Below are 17,248 nucleotides of genomic sequence, written 5' to 3' on the forward strand. Positions count from 1 at the left end.
GATAGGTTAATCTGATCAAACAGGGGAGAATTAAAAATCCCCCAATGAGTATTGGGTAAATATAGAACTAAGGAGCATACCCATCTGGAGAAGATAATGCTGGAAGGGAGTGTTCTTGGCTGAGGTTTAAAAAGAGGCATTTGGGAAGTTGGCTAAACACTCTAAGGAGTGGCTGAACCACACAAATAGGAAAAAACAAACAGCTAAGTCCACTGAGACTAGCATAAATAAATCAAACTCACAGATGCAACAAACACAAAGAAAAATATATTAATAGGATCTCAAGTAAAATTTTCATAGGCGAAGGTTACTTCTGAAACACAATCCATCATTAATTGCTTTCAATTTTTCATAATCAACTATACTTAAATTTGCCAACTACATCATTGAAGGATGGACCATTTTCTCAAGGTGACACCTACCCATCCATGGTTCACTTTAACCACCAGTAATCAATCTAAACATACTTGCTTTTGGTGCATTCTAGAACGAGTTAATACTTTGGAAAAGGTAAAGAAATTTATTTGGGAAAATCCTTATTCTTTGATATGCTTTTAACATATTTATTCAATATAAAATTCTTTTTGTCTCTTCAAAATATTTTTACAATAAAACACATTGCAGCGTATTTCAATATCTTTACATTTTCTTTGTTTTCTATTTTTCACTGAAAAAATTGCAGCTGCTTGTGTTTTTTCAGTGGTACCCTGAAAATAATCACTGGGCATAATTAAACCAACCATGTGTTTATTACCACCTACAAATCCTAGATTACTAGGATTGCATTCTATTATCAAATAGACAATAGCTAACCTGTATACACATAAACTATCCAGAAATATTTTCTCTAATTACTCTGATTGCACAGAAGTTACATAACTCCCTAAATGTTTTAAATACAAAGAATTTTCCCTATTGCGTATAGCCCCACCCTGTGTGGTCTGCCCATTTACTCACTTTGGAAGCTGTCGAAACTCTCCTGAGTAATCTTCATATTTATAGTTCACAAGATGCCAGTCAGAGTTATAGGTTTTGATGCACTATTGGAGGGGAAGGATTAAAAAAACACAAACTATATGAAAAACATAAAAAATATACGTGCTGACTTTTAGAGAACATTTGGGAAGGTTTACGAATACACACCCACACAAACACCAAAAAATTATTTCCCCTCAACCCTCTCATGTCCAAGATTCTACCATCAGAGACTCCTGTGAAGTATAAGAAACATTGAAACATTATCCTCGGGAGAGGGGTCCCTTTAAGTTACCATCATTCAAGATCTAAGAGCAGATTTTACAAGGAGAGAAACTTCACCTCCTTTTGCTGCATTTACATTACAATGTAGTTTCAGACTTAAAAGCACTTGGTTCTTAAGAAGTCATGTGGCCGCTAATAGAACATGAAAGTGAACAGAAAGTGTGAACCACAAGACGCTTTCATGGTATTTACTGATATTACAACTGGCTCTGTTAGTCAATATTATATAAATATGCCCTCAGTTTTTCCTTATATTTGTAAGGGACAGTGTGAGGTTCCTCGAAGGAAAGATCTGGATTCTAATGCACAGTGGCATCACAACATCTTCACGTGTATGTGCATGTGTGTAAGGACTGCGCAAAGTATGGAGTATGTATTTTATTGCCAAGGTGTCTATCGGTGATGCTAACCTACACAGACTGCATTAACTACCCCTACTCGACAGACTCCACGAGCCAGCACGCTGTCTGTCATTCATCTACCAAGGAGGCTCCATCGAGTAGTGTGTAGAGCTTAAAATTATGAGGCCGCATCTGCCGTATCTTCACAGACGAACTAAGTCCAAATCAGTAAGTGAAATGTTTGATTTGGTTACCACCAGGTCAGCCCAAATGGTTTGCTGTGTAATCAGCTTTTGGCTACACGTATGTTGACTTCACTGTGGCAAAAAATGAATGAATAAGTGAAAACATAGGTAGATAAATGTATTTACATCTTACCTCTTTTACTTGACTCTGGTTTTAACTAATATCACGAACAAAGTCTCTATTCTACTTAGTTCACTTCTTTGTTTAATTGCCAACCTTTTAATCTATTTCATAGCCTATGCCCTGAGGCAAACTCCCCTGGACCCCAAAGTCATGAAAATAACTACAGCAACAACAGTGAGTGCTTCTCTTGTGCCAGGCTTTTCATTGGCAAGATTGTGAAGGGAAGGTAGTATAAGTTTTTTTACAATATCATTCAGAGAGGTGGAATAAGTAGCAGAGAAGGGCTAAGAACAGTCAGGTGTGGGAACTAAACAACTCTTCAATTTCTTTGCTATGTAATTACAAATCTTTTTAAATACTATTGTATTCTTGTAAATGCTTGTAAGATTTCAAAGCATTTTCACGTTTAGAACATCAGACATCCACACTCAAAATCACATCCCCAAACCAGAACGACTTCAGAATTATCCACAGGTTTGCAGAAAAATCCACAGAATTTTCTCACTACTGTCCCTAGCTCCATTAGCACAGCTCAGTCACATCTGACCATGTACGACATGGTCTTGTGGACGTGACCCTATTCTCTTTGTTTTGGAAGCCAAATCAGAGACAGCAGCAGCCCTCAGAGCCATGGTGGTTCTTCATCAAGCTGTAGTTGTACCACCAAAGTCTCTTGCAGGACATTACACCCATTCTGAAGTAGAAAATGTACCTGCCCAATTAAAACACCAAATAGCACAGACATATATGATCAGTGCATTTATGAATGGAATACCTGAATGCCCAGATTTTTAATATCTTAGGCAAAATGAGTAAGAAACATAATTATAATATTTAAATATTTTAAATTATAAGGAACTGCAAAAAAAAAAAACGTTGTTAACCAGGTTAAGGAGCCAGAGTTCACTCATTTAGTAAGCCATTGCTGGCTGTTCACATAGCAGGCACCTGTTAAATTCCAAGGCAAAAACACAGAATAAGGAAAGCAACCCCCATCCTTCTGGGGATATAGAAAGTCTAGGAAACAATGGGTTCAATCTGAAATCAGTATCCAGAAAACCGTATCTCTAAAAACACAGAGATCAGACTGATTTCATGACTGACCTTTCAAACTTGTGAAATTCAATAATATTTTGAAGTTCTACTGAAACGTTTTTGAAGTTGTTTTTTTTAAAAGCCATTAGGTCATTCTCCATGGACGAGAGGATGGAGAGGAAGTGCTGTTCACTCCACCCTAAAGGAAGGGTCCCAGGAGGGTTAGTTATGCTGGCTCCAGCAGCGTAGGATGAAGCTGCTATTGCTCAATCTGCAGCAATTAAAGAACTTCATGGAGAGTTATCCTTCAAAAACTGTGCTTTTTAAGCAGTTGGGAGAATTGAATTAGCAATCAATAATTTTGCTACGTGTGTTAAAACGGAACAACAAACTTTTCCTGCAAAAGGCCAGACAGTAAATATTTTCATCTGTGAGGGTCACTGTCTCTGTTGCAAGCACTCAACTCTGAGCTGTGAGGTGAAAGGAGCCATGGGCAACATGGAAACCTCTGGGTATGGCTGTGCTGCAGCACAACTTTACTTACAGACACAGGCTGCAGGCCAGAGTTTGCCTGTAGGTCACAGTTTGCCTGCATCCTGCTTTAAAATAAACATTGACGATTCCGTAAACATACCTGGCTGTTTTGTCTGGAATTAATTTTACTAGTACAATAGCAAAGGAGGTAAGATAAGATGTTCTTTACCTTTTCAGAAGGATGAGAAAACATACTTTAAAATTTTTAAATATACATTTAATTTTTCAAAAATCTCAATGGAAACTAAATCTTTCATTGGTCTCCACTTACAAAAGCTTAACTTCCTTGTAGTGGGCTCATTTATTGATGGGCATATTTATCATCTAGAAAATGCAGATCAAATCCATTCTTTTTAAATGAAGGAATACTTCAAGAAACAAAATTAAAACACCTAATTAGTTCACCCTACCTCAAAGTACCTGGAGGAAGAAACAAACACCCCAGGGGGAAAAAACAAACAAGCTATCTAAACGCAATAACTTCTCTTTCCTCCTTATGACAATCATTATTGGTATGTTTAAACAAAAATAACGGTAATCAAATATTGATCAGGGATCTCAGGCTCTGTTCATTACCACCTGGCCCGTCATGAGTACTGAACTAGTCTTGAAAATAAAAGTATAAACACATAAATGAAGTAAATTAATACATAAATGTGTGTTGGGTCACCATTAAAAAGAGTATCAATAAAACTGAAAGCAACAAATGAATAAGACAAACAAAAACTCATAGACACAGACAAGAGTTTAGTGGTTACCAGAGAGTAACCGGGGCGGGGCAGAGGGTAGAATAGGGTAAAGGGGATCAAATACATGGTGATGGAAAGAGAACTGACTCTGGGTGGTGAACACACAATGTGATATAGATAATGTATTACAGAATTATACACTTGAACACTATGTAATTTTACTAACCATTGTCACCCCAATAAATTTAATTTTTTAAAAAAAGATCACAAAATTGTAAAAAAAAAAAAAAGTAGAAGAATCACCATTTAAAAAAGAAACACACAATGCAATATATAGATGTCTAATATAAATGTACACTTGAAACCTATATAATTTCACTAACGAATATCACCCAATAAATTTATTAAAAAATTTAAAAAAGAAAGGTCTTAAAAAAAAAACTATCAATAACAAAGCCTCTGACATCATGTCCAGTGAGTCCATTTACAAGTTACTACAAGTTACCCTGTATGTTATGCCTATAAGTTCTGTAGAATTCATGTTTTATCAACACACGTGACCCCGGTTTAATAGTTCTGTCCAAGTTTCAGACTCTGAAAAACTCATGTTATTCTATTTTCACTTCCATCATAAAAAAACAAAAAATGTAATTACCTTTCTGACACTTCCTTGAAAACATCATTAAAATCTAAAGAAAACGGGGAGGCATGAGGAAAAATATATGGTGATGGAAGGAGAACTGACTCTGGGTGGTGAACACACAATGGGATTTATAGATGATGTAATACAGAATTGTACACCTGAAATCTATGTAATTTTACTAACAATTGTCACCCCAGTAAATTTTAAAAATAAATTAAAAAAAAAAAGAAGAAACTCCAAAAAAAAAAAAAAAGACTTTAAAATAAATCAACGTAGAGGAAACACGTTACCTCTGTGACGAACAAGCTCTGTGCTTCCTCTTGTGCATTTTCGGGAACTGTGGAGCACTTGTACCGACCCTGTCGCCTGAGAATGGCCGTCTGTGAAGGAAAGCACAAGGTGAAGATGCGGTTAATTGAGGAAGGAAAGTCACAACCCCCAAGGGCAGCGGCCATCAACAGTCCCTTCAGCCTCCACCAGCCGAGAAGCTTCCTCCTTAGGTCACATACAACAGATACAACTGGACACACTGACGCTCAACGCCATGGAGGCAATGGCTCCTGCTTCTTTCTGGTTCAGGGACACGATGAGCCCTCCAGGGAGCCATTCTCCTCCCCTAGACAGGGTAGAGGCCCATTCAGCGAGTCCCTACCATTCCCCCACCTCAAGCACTTGATCTAGTCCCATTTTATTGCCTTTAACTAGCCTTAATTGCCTGTGTTATTGTGGCAAAATAGGCGTAACATAACATTTACCTTTTTAACCATATTTAAGTGTACAGTTCAGTGTCACTGTACATTTACACTGTCGTGCAACCATCACCACCATCCATCGCTTAATTGCCTTTTGCATCTGTTCTTGTACACGGCCACTTCCCCCCCTGCCTAAGAGCAAGGGAACCAGACAGGTAGAAGGTCCTTAATCAACATTTGTTGACTGAATTCATGAATTGTGAATGTTACCTCCCCTCGTATGAACCTTAGAACTATTCTTGTTTTGTGAGGCTTAAATGTTTATTTTAAATAATAATATGTATGCCTCCCGACTTAAGCAGCAGCAATATACCCCAATTAACATTGATTGGAAGAGACTATAGCATCAATCTGAGGAACCTGGGTAGCAGGCATCAGAAAGGAATGTTCTAGATGTTTTTTCCCATGGACTATAATCCTTGGAACTCTTAACAGACCATAGATATAAAAACAGCGTACATGAAAACATTTTGCTAACAGAATCTACTCTTGTCTCTTCCTGGCTAATTACTAAGATGGGGTCTTCCCAGTACCCATCCTAGAGGAAGCTTTGGGTCCAATCTGGGATCCCTTTCCCTCCAGCACAGGTGGAGAACCCCAGGGCATAGTTTTCTGTGTAATTTAATTGTATTTCCTGGCCACATTTTCTCTGTTTTGTGTCTGCTTCACCTATATTTACTCTTTTCTTGCACTGTGTCTACCTTTGAAAGTAATGTTATACCTTTTTTTAGAATAAGTCTCCCTTATTCTAAAGGAAGGGAAGAAAGGAACTGTGTGCGACACCAAAGTCCTTCACAGGTAAATAGTGAATTCATTCAGGCTCCAAGGGGCCTTTTAGGACCCTAGGTCTCGGTTTCTTTGCGAATATCACAGAGGGTGACTCTTGTTACCCACCTGTTCCCATGCAATGACCTAGAGATATGTGACAGTTATAAGCACTGAAGAGACACAATCTATTTAAAAAGCTTCAAAGTAACACATCAATTATAAGAAATTATCAAAACTGTTAAGAATCAGGTAGAATATTAGTAAAGGGCAATTGTTCAAGAGATTGTGTATGCTTCTTAGGACCCCACTTAACTGGGTTCTTACCTTGATTTAGTCGGGTCTATCAATATTTTGGAAACTAATGATTATACTTTTAAAATGTTCAGGAAATGGCTCAGGTCAAGAAATAAGACTACTAGGGTCATTTTCAGCCCATTTCTCATCATCACAGGACTAGGAAGAGAAAAAGTGTCACAAAATGTTCCCAGTGAATGACCAAGTCCAGAAATTTGAAATATGTGACACTTTTCCAAACACCCCTTTAAAGTGAGAAAAATAATAGGAAACAAATCCTTTTTAACTCTGTAGATCCAAGTGCCATTATACTCTCACTTTAAAAAGACAGCAACTTTAATCATTAAAGAGAGACTTGATGTTTAACAAATAAGAGAGGACTAAACGCAATCAAAGCCATCGTCCAAGTGCTTATCGCCACCAATACTAGAACACTGATACCAGAACAAAGTCCTACGATTTTGACAAACAGTCTTCTGACCAGACAGAACCCTTCCCCCCGCCCAGACTTCATCTAAATAAACTTAATGCGTTTCTTTAAAACCTGTCACTCAACTTAGAAGTTTCTTTAGTACATGTCTAGCTTAAGTGCTATTTTTATGTATATTTCTTTTTGTACGTATCTGTTTTTGATAATCCCTTTTAGATGCCAGCTATCCTTCCATACATGTGTTTGCTGTGCCTCACACCGAAAAGGGGAGTCTATTTCCCCTCCCCCTGAATCTAGGCTGCCTTTGACCAATAAAATGAGGTAAAGTGACATGCCAGTCCCACCTTAGCTTTAGGAGAACGGGGAGCTTTTGAGTCTTCCTCTTGGAAGACAACCAGCACATTAGAAGAGCTCCTTGAGACCACCGTGCTGCGAGGGAGTCCATAGCTAACCATGGAGAGGCCATGTATAAAAAGATGCCCCACCAGCCCCCAGCTGGTTCCAGCGTCCTGGCTGAGGTGCCTCAACGTGAGTGAAGAAGTCATCTTAGACATTCCAGACCCTGTAGACACCAAACAAAGCAGCGCTACCCAGCTTAGCCTCAACCAGATTCCAGAATTGTGAGAAATAATCAATTATTGGCTTATGAGGCTTGGGGGTGATTTGTTATTTAGCAATAGACAAGTGTACCACGACTGTAAGAGACTAAGGACAGCTCCTAATTAGAGTATTGGAGAATATTGCCATTTCCACGAAAATGTCTTTCAAATGCTAACAACAGTGTAGTGTTAGGCCGGAAGCCCTGAGAGGATACACTAAGCTGTGGTCTGGTTTCCACGCTCCCCCTTCCATTCAGACAGCATCCTCGTCGTGGTCACGGAAGAGACAGAAATGTCTGTTAGACCTTGACAGTAGACTTTAGTGGCTTCTCTTCCTAAACAATATTCTATTGATCATTTAAGGGTTCAACGTAAATATCACTTTATCCAACATCCATCTATTCATCCTTCCCTCGCTCCCTCCCTCTACTGGGTCCCCACGTTCTACTACCAGACACTGAACTAGCAGTTGGAAACACCAAGTTTAATAAAATGCAGTTGCTGTTCTTACAGAGCTTACAGTCTGATGGGAGAGGAAGATGAAGAAATAAATTATTGATCAGTACTACAGAAGGGGATGAGAAAAAGCACAGACGCACAGGCTGCTATGAGAGGAAAGAGGAGGGGAGTCTAAATCTGACTGGGAAGCGAAGAGGGGTGCCATCGAGAAGACGTGTTCCAAGGCAAAGACACTTACGCTAAATTATACAGGAGGAATACAAGTGTATACAGTACAAAAGGAGAGAAACTTGGGGATCAGCTGACCTTTGGTAAGTTAAAAGAACAAAGTCAAGACATAATAACTGAGATTAGCTCTTTGTACACACAAAAGAAACAAACCCATTAAATCCTAGGACTGAAAATATATATTCTATGTCAAGGGAAAAACTGCCTCTAATAAAACTTGAATCAAACAACACTAAAACCCCACCAACCCACAGGTTAGTCAGAGGTTTTTAACTCATTTGGGAAAAGAATGGGCTGACAGAAAGAACAGGGCTTGCAAGCCTGGAGCACTTTTGTCAGTATCTTATCACCATTTAAAAGGAAAGGCTGGGATCCATGGGGCTGGGGTCCCCATGGGGACTACTGCGCTTGGCACCAACGAGGGGTCATCGTTTGACCCTCCCGTGCCAAGGTCTTCCCACTCAATGTCTTTGCGAGCCCAGCCTCACCAACCTTCTTGTTATAATGTGATCCCCATCTCGACTTTCCTAATTAGAGACAACACACAGCCAAGCAGCGTATCCTGACCTGCTCATTAATTCTAGTTCTGAATGCATGTTATTAAATGGCATTCCGGTTTGTTCTCTTGTGTGGTTGGCTGCTACAAGTCAGTTCTCCTGAGCCCAAATAACTCTGGTCATAAAGCTCCAACCTGGTCTCTGGACTTGCAAAGCTCAGATTTGACCCTAAACCTTGATGACCTTACAAATCATGCCCCATGAGGCCCCGTCTGATAGCTCGCCTACCTCATTAACCAAAAGTCTCCTGCAAACACATGCCTTTTTTGCCTAGCAGGTTGTGGATTCGTTTGAGGGCAGGATATATATCTTTCTATTTGCATCTCTGTGCAAAGTACTCAATAAATGTTTCAAGAATGATTAAATAAAATAGACAATGGAGACAGAAGCAGGAGCCTACCAATAATCACCCATTACTTGCATATAAATATTTTTTCTATTACTATAAAAGTTCTCTGGTCCATTATGGAAATGAACAAGGGAAGGCTATAGCATAAGTCAATGTTCTATTTTAATTTCTCTAGATTTTATGTATTAAAAGTCACATTTGAGTAATAGTCTATTGTATGCCAAATCAATTCACATTAAATTTCTATAGTTTTATTTATCTGGTTTATAACAGAGTCCAAATCAATACCAGGAGATTTATACTCAATGAACACTAAAACCCTTCTCAAAACTTAGCTTAATTTTCTTTTTCACAGTTGTGGTATTCTTTTCTACTTCTCTATAAGTTAAAATCATATTTCTGCTAGAATATGGGTCTCTATCCACTTTATATAAATCAACATCAAGGCGGATATTCAAAGAATATCATTCCCATTTAGTAGCTTTCAACTAGGTGTTTTCTACATTTGCAAGGGGAAAGGAAAAGTATTTCACACTAAGAAGTGTGGTAAGACCTGAAAATTAAATCTAAACATAGACAGATTCTCAGACAACCACTGGGATATAAATTTCACAGCACAAAACAGCTTGAAAATAAAAGTCCCCTTCCAGCTACTACAATAGTCTAAAATAAAAGTCTAAGTTTGATCAGTACCATTACTTAGGTGCAACATGTACTGGTAGTCTTTGACACATACAAGTCCTTAATTATCTTGGCCAAATATGGGCAGGAGTCTATGAGGAGTTCCACAAAATTAAAGGAGTAATCAAAAAGGAAAACAGGACTGCCAAATAAAGAGAAAGGGGAGAAATCCTCTCCCAAAGGGCTTATATAATGACGCACAAACACCTGAGAGGTAAATCTGTGTGGGACTTTTTTTTTAACGGAACGAGTTGAAGAAGTGCAGTTCCCTGCCTCGCCCCAGGACTGGACTATGAAGAGTAAAATTTACGATCTCTGTGTCTAATTTGGAATGACAAATTTCAAACAGATCCTTTTTTATTTTAAAAACTTTTTTTGTTCTCTTGGTTGAAATGATTCCCTCCAAAAACCGGGTCATCTGAATGGCTAGGACCCATGTGTGGATGCTTAGCCCAGGGAGGCAGGGCCATGGCCACCTGAAGGGAACACACAGGCACATCAGGTCTCCTTACCAGGGGCCAAGCCCGGGCTGGCTGCCATTTCCTGCCCCTTTTCATCATCACGCAATGCTCTTTCCTGACAGCCTGCTGCGACCCTGTTTCTTCAGCTTCACCTTGGAATCCCTCTCTACTATCAAAATTCCCGACCCCCACCTGGCCAGGCCTCCGCCTTCCTCCATCGGTGCTAGCCAACACGCTACCTTGACCCCACTGAGGCTGGGATACCGAGAAGCTCGTGTTTCAAACCACAAGCAATGTGAAGCGCATAATTTAATTAAACTTCCTATGGAAGAATCTGAGAAGTGATATTGGAAAGGGGTTTGAATGGAGAGCCAGGAAACCTGAGTTCTCATCTGAGCTCTGCCTCTAATTAGCTGTGTGATCTTAGGGGAAAGTTTTAGCTTTCTACATCCATAAAATAGTTTTCTAGGATCTCCAGGTTTCCTTTATGGTTTAAATATTCCACAGTTCTGTGAACATGGAATTCTAAGTCTGCCTCTCTCAAATGGTTTATCTGAGCACTATGAATTGCTTTGTGAGAAACTGAAACATAAAAGACATCCAGAAAAAAAAGAAAAGAAAAGATGAATACTGTATCTGCGTTGATTTATAGTCCCCCGCTTATTTTTCTAATAAAAAGCATTGTTGGATTAAAAGGAGGGAAGATTCACTACATAGATTGAAATAAATAGAGGCATGAGTATTAACAAAGACATGCTTTTGTGTCATCATTTCTTTATTTTTCTAAACTTCTCAACTCATATGGCACTGGATTTTTTAATTAATCATTTTATAATGGGCATTAGACTATAACCAAACAATCCTCTTAGTCCCTGGTGGGAAGTATGCGTATCCACTGGGTGTTTAAAATATTTTATAGGGTTTTAATTAAGAGACTGAAACAAAGGCCCACCCTTCTCCTGGCAACACATGAACTATATCCCAGAGAAGCGGGTGGGCTGCAACCTGAGCCAGCTGTGTGGATCCACAGACTGTCTTCCATCTCTGCTGCTCAAAGGAGCCCAGGGTGGGAAGTGTCCTCCCTCAGACAGAAAAACAAACCACTCAGGCAGCCCAGAAGGGAGTGCAGGCTTTGAAACAGGAAGAGTTGGCTCCTGGGGCGTCCGAAACAGAACAACTCCCGGGACAGGCAAGGCCACGGTGCACCAGCTGAGACACTGAGTCAGAAAAAAGAGAGGAAGAGAGGAAGAGGGTTCTTCTCCTCAAGAGGCGGTGACTGGTCAGTAGGCACACGGCTGCAGAACACACAGAGACAAATTTCCTAGGTCTCTGCTGTCTTACGTCTCCGACGCGTCCTGACCCCTGAAGCTGCCCGGAAGTCAGAGAAGAAGGCCTGAGAACCACTTTGCTGACCTGCTGGACAGAGAAGCCCCCCGGCTCCGAGGCCAGTCAACTCCAACCTACTGTTAGGCTAAAAGGCAGACTATCTTCACTCTGCTGTCAACCGCTCCTGTTTGTAGTTCCCTATGAAGCATCTGTACTTGTGTTTATTTTTGTTTGTTCTAATTTACTGAGAAGAACTATCCCTTCAAACCTTTGAGGGCTTGATGCATTTGTTGGAGAGAGAGTCCTTTGATCTCCCGGGAGAAGGGTAACCTTGGAGGCCGCCAGGGCTCAGTGAAGGAAGGGAAGACGATGCCAGCAGAAATCAGAGCCCAGGCGGTCTAGGTAAGACTGAGCTCTTTAGGCGATGTCCCTGAGGCCTGGTCTATCTCCCTCCCTAAAGAGTCGGCCCTGGGTTGAATTTTTCTTGTGCTCAGCTGGGCCAAGTGGCTGGTGTCCGCTCGATGTTCTAAAGTTATCTCGGATTTTCAACGACTCCCTGTTAGATAGATGGCTCCCAACTATCCTTTCATCTCCAGGCCTCAGTCAAACCACAGGTGCCTCCAGTGTCTGTGGAGTTAGATCCCTTTGATGGCTTCTGGAAACACCCCTGGGGCTGCACTGTCCGTACATAAAACATTTTGTATCCAGGGCAGTATTAAACATTACCATTAGAAACTCTGGGAACTCTGCTGCGACTTACTGAGCACAGCAGTAAGGAAGCCTTTCCAAATATCTGGCCGACGCATTGGTTTCAGAGAAGATGACTTGCTTTCCAGAGGATTCAGTCCCAAGCTAGGCTGGAAACTGAAATCCACACAGGGCGTTCCCCACATCTCATTGCGAGATCATGTCTTGGCAGCAAACCCACTTGTTCTATTAAGATCAGACAATTCCATTTTCAGGGAAGCAGTTTCCTGAGGATTCGCAATGTTTAATTCACTAATCATTAAGAAACTGGACAACGCCTGGGACAAGATAAGGGTCTGGAGTAAGAATTCCATTTAGGTTTCTGGAGGGATCGAACTAAAAACAACTCCCAAGGAACTAATGAAAACATTACCAGGGCTGAGCCTTGATTATGGGCAGAGAAATGGACATCTCTGGGCCTCTTTCTAACAGCTCACCTTCACTAGCTCCTGCAGGGTCCCCAAGCTGCCATCTTTAACTGCCTTTCTCCGTTCACTCAGCAGTGTCACCATGTAAGGTCAATGACTGCCCTTGCCGTGCACCCCACGACGATGCACAGACTGAGGGTGCTTTTGCATGGACCTCAGCGCAGCCCTCCCTCACTGCTACGCCTGCCTTCCTGCTATCATCCCTCGTCTCCATTCCCTGCACAGCTGCCAGTCACCTTTCTAAAGTTCTCATGATAGTGAAGTCACGCCTCCACTTAGGTTCTGTCAATGACTCCTCACTGCCACCAGACAAAGTCCAAACTCCTGAGCACGGCCTAAGACCGCTCATGGCCAGCCGCATCAACTCTGGTCATGTTTCTGGACTGTCTCCCGCCCTTCTCCAACCCTCCAGCACACGGGATGCTCTGACTCCCTGATGCCCTGACCGTGCTGCCTGGCTGCGGAGCCGCTCATAGCAACCTCAGGGCTCCTGGAACACATTGCCCTGGATTAGCACATGTGCCATTCTCCTGAAATCCCTCAAAAACCTTCCGGTGTCTCCCACCAAACTTGGAAACCTCGGACTACACCAAGACGTTTGCTTCTCCAACACCCAGCAGAACATCTGGCACAACATAAACGTTTGTGGAGTGAATGGGCAGTTGGGGTTTCAAAATGGAGATTGTTCTATTTAGTTGTGAGATCACTTGAGGTTCCAAATGAGACAGTGTTTCCGCAACAGGTAGCTTTTGTGACCACATAATGGCCTGTTTCCTAAAATGTCATATAAATTTCAGTCGACCTTTGAGAGTCATAAAAAATTCATTCTGCTACTTTCTCAACCCCCCAAATTATACATTATACAATATATATAATTGCCTGTTCAGATGCAGTAAACTATAACTAAGTTCAATGTTCAGAACCCTTAATGACCAGACTCATCAGTTCACTGAGTACCACTGCACAAGAGAGAATGGGGGTGTCTGGAAAACCAGGAGTGGACCTGAGGTCATTTGGAGCATAAGTGGCAGGTCTGCTTCCCCATTAGTAAGGGGCTCAGCCTGCTCCACAGCACATGGCTGTGCTACTCAAGTCTGCCACCCTCAAAAATAAAACAGTGTTGCCTAGAGGAGAAGAAGAAGGCTGCTCAGCTCCCTCCCCGCCAACTGGAGGACATCAGCCAGGATGGGCAAAGAGCTTTCCTAAATGATGGTACCACTTTGGACTCTCACACATCTGTGAGAATCCAGATTATAAGGCAAATTTTCTCTCTGAATTACAGATTAAGAAAAGTGAATTTTAGGAGGGTTTATTGCTTGCCCAAACACCAAGGTTAGTAACAGGCAGACCTGGGACTAAAATCTAGGGTTATACGACTAAATCTTGGATCTTGCCACTACCCCTAGTGTCCAGAGCCCCGACCATCCCTCTATGCCATTTATTTGCATTCCATTCAGGAACATAAGCTCGAGGAAGACATGTATGCACGTGTGGTTTCTTTCATTGCCTAGCTGTCTGTGTATGGCACTGTGTCTTCCCTCAGAATGCAATTTTAGTTGCTAAAGAGACCATACTTTGTGTGAACACCTAGCATAGTGAATATGCTTCATATTAAAACATGTCCATTATTTACATATTCCCATAGACCCATGAAATCTCTTTTCAGGAAGGCACACTCTCTCACAGGCCCCTCATCATATGTGTGAAGGTTTCACTTATGTATCCAGGAGAATGTCACGCAAATCCCCCCCCATTCATTCACCAGCACCACCACCACACTGGTTCAGGCCGGCCTGTCAGCTCCTGGGATGCCATCCAAAGTCTTATGTTAAACACAATGGAGCAGAGATTCTGCTTTGCAGATAAAATGCTAAGCAGTGGGGAAGTCCTGCTTCTTCGAGGACTTCCGGTATCACAGGACTTTGCTGAACTTCCTTACTTGCTCCCCTGGACCTCATCCACATCGCAAGGTGCTGCGGTCCAAGGCCGCTTGAACCCATGCAGGACACCCTCAGCGGTGTCCAGGCACCACCAGGCACGCCAGGGAGAAAAAGGCCGCAGTGTGGACACCGCAGGACCCTTTTGGGTTGTAGGACCCACAGATTTTGTGCCTGGTAATACGATAAACGGCATCTCATAATTCTGAGCCCAAAACCTAGGTTTCCTTTTTCTTTAAGGACCTTTGGCTTTTGTTTTTGCATGAAATATGTTATGTCTCCCTCTCTTCTACCTTGGAACACACTCTTACAACCTCAAAGGCAGCTGGTGCTAGATCCCAAATCCATCCATTTCTTCAAAACATATTAAGTGCCTACTACAGATAAAACCCTATTGTAGGAACTTTCGGCAAATGCGAAGATAAATTGTGAAAAAACTATTATTTGTAATAAAAATCCAGCAATTATGGTTTGCTACTCTCATAGAGATTTTATTTTCTATCTGGGGAGAAAATAATGAACAGTCTTGTAGTTACAAATAATTTATAGTAAAGAACAATATTAAATGAATGCTATCAATATAGTATAAACAGATCTCCCTCTGCTTAATCTATCCCTGTTGTAAGATAGCATCTTGGTTTAATCCTTCCTCTATCTGTGTGGAGCTCACATGAATAAACACGTAAGTATGTTAGAAGCAAACAGGGACTACAGTGAGAAGAAAATAAGACAGAGCAAGGTAAGGAGGACCAGGAAGGCCACAGAGGTTGGAGGGCACGGCAGTGGCACGGGCCTCACTGAGATTTGGGGAAAGCTTTGCAGGAAGCGAGGGATGGAGGGGACAGAACGTACCAGGCACAGGACCAGCCTGAGGAAAGGCCCTCAGGAAGGAGACTACGTGGAGTGGGAGAGGAGCCCCCCTACCTACCACCATGGGGCCCAGTGTGGCTGCAGCAAAGAGAGTGGGGAGAGGAGTGGGGAGATGGTCAGAGAGGTAGTGGGGAGACATGATCACGGGGTCCTTCAGGCCATGGGAAGGCCATCAGTGAGGGACTCCTAACACAGGAGTGCTGTCACCTGCCTTACCTTGTAAGCTTACTTCTTAAACGATCACTCTGCCTCCTCTGTTAACAGACTGAAACGGGGTTGGCACTTGCTAAGAGGCTCTTGCCTTCACCAAGGCAAGAAAAGGTAAGGGCTGTGCCACGGTCACAGCAGTGGGGTGCTATGTGACGATTCTTACTGTTACCCCTCCCATCCTAGTCCCCATAGCCTGCTTTCCAAACCCTCCTTGCTCTCCCGCAAGCTGCGCCTCACCGGGGCCAACCTGACATTAGCTCCCTCGGCCCATTTCTCCTGTAAATTTCTCAATATCCAATCTTCTCTTTGCAGCTCAGATATAGAACTCTCTCTGCCTCCTGAACTCTTCCTCCAAAGACCTTTAATTCCATCCCAGTAGACCCCCTACAGCGCTTTGCTTCAGAACACATCCTCATAATACCTCGCATCCTCAATCTCTTCCTCATTCCTGGACTCCCCGTCTTAGCCCATTCTCAGGTGTCCCCAATCCTGGTAAAAACTCTTACTACTGCCCTGAGCCAGCTGACTCCCTCTGTCTCCTACTGTGGCACGCTAACCTCTGGCCTCACCCACTCACTTCTGCAGCCCGGGCTGAAGAAACTGCCGTCATCGCCAACGGTGTCCTGCTCACTGCCTCTAAGGAGCCCTTCTCCCCAGCTCGTCAGCAGGAGTACACGACAGTCTGCCTGCCCACCTGCCTTCTCCAGAACCCCGCCGTGTCCTAGTTCTTTTCTTACTTTCTGTCTCTACATCCCACCCGCCTTCCTCCCAAGTGAGGGCACTCCCCGAGATTTGGTCCCCACCAGGGCTCTCATGCCCTGATCTCTTTGGCCACTGTTTTGTCTCACATTGCCTCGCTGCGCCCAGATCAAGGACCCTGGCTTCTGTCTCAGACTGGACTTCTGCATTTCCAACACTTGAAGGATGCTTAACACCTGACTGCCCCTCTATGTCCAACTTAATAAATGCCCGTGGGACTTCATGTCTGTTGTGACGCTGGTCACATTCTCCTGCTGATGACTAATATTAATCATCTCCTCTCCTAAGTTCTGAGCAACCTGAAAGCAGGAACCCTGTCTTATATTTACATCCTGAAGCATCTTACAAGGCTGAGTGAGCCCTTTGCACAAGTGGTATCACTATAAACTATAAGCTAAGTAAATGTACTCAACTCAGCTGATCAGTGCTATCTGAAAAATAAGCCTTTCCTCTGAGGCATATTTGATCACAAAAGAATGACCTGTCACTGTGTTCTGTAAAAGGCATTACTTGAACTAGAAT

At 42.2% G+C, this 17,248-nt stretch overlaps 1 protein-coding gene across 34 annotated transcripts in view; it reads right to left on the reverse strand.

Annotated features, from left to right (window-relative positions):
- The window catches only part of DOCK9 (dedicator of cytokinesis 9), a 256,028-nt gene that overhangs the window by 115,086 nt on the left and 123,694 nt on the right, over positions 1 to 17,248 (reverse strand). For all 34 annotated transcript variants that reach the window (XM_074329465.1, XM_074329468.1, XM_074329454.1 and 31 more), the window contains exons 3-4: positions 5,162 to 5,251; positions 958 to 1,040 (exon numbers count right to left, since the gene is read on the reverse strand). In XM_074329465.1, coding sequence (XP_074185566.1) covers positions 958 to 1,040; positions 5,162 to 5,251 — 173 coding nt within the window. The remainder of the gene's footprint in view (positions 1 to 957; positions 1,041 to 5,161; positions 5,252 to 17,248) is intronic.

Source organism: Rhinolophus sinicus, linkage group LG04, assembly GCF_036562045.2.
Source record: "Rhinolophus sinicus isolate RSC01 linkage group LG04, ASM3656204v1, whole genome shotgun sequence".
In the NCBI taxonomy this organism is placed as follows: Eukaryota; Metazoa; Chordata; class Mammalia; order Chiroptera; family Rhinolophidae; genus Rhinolophus; species Rhinolophus sinicus.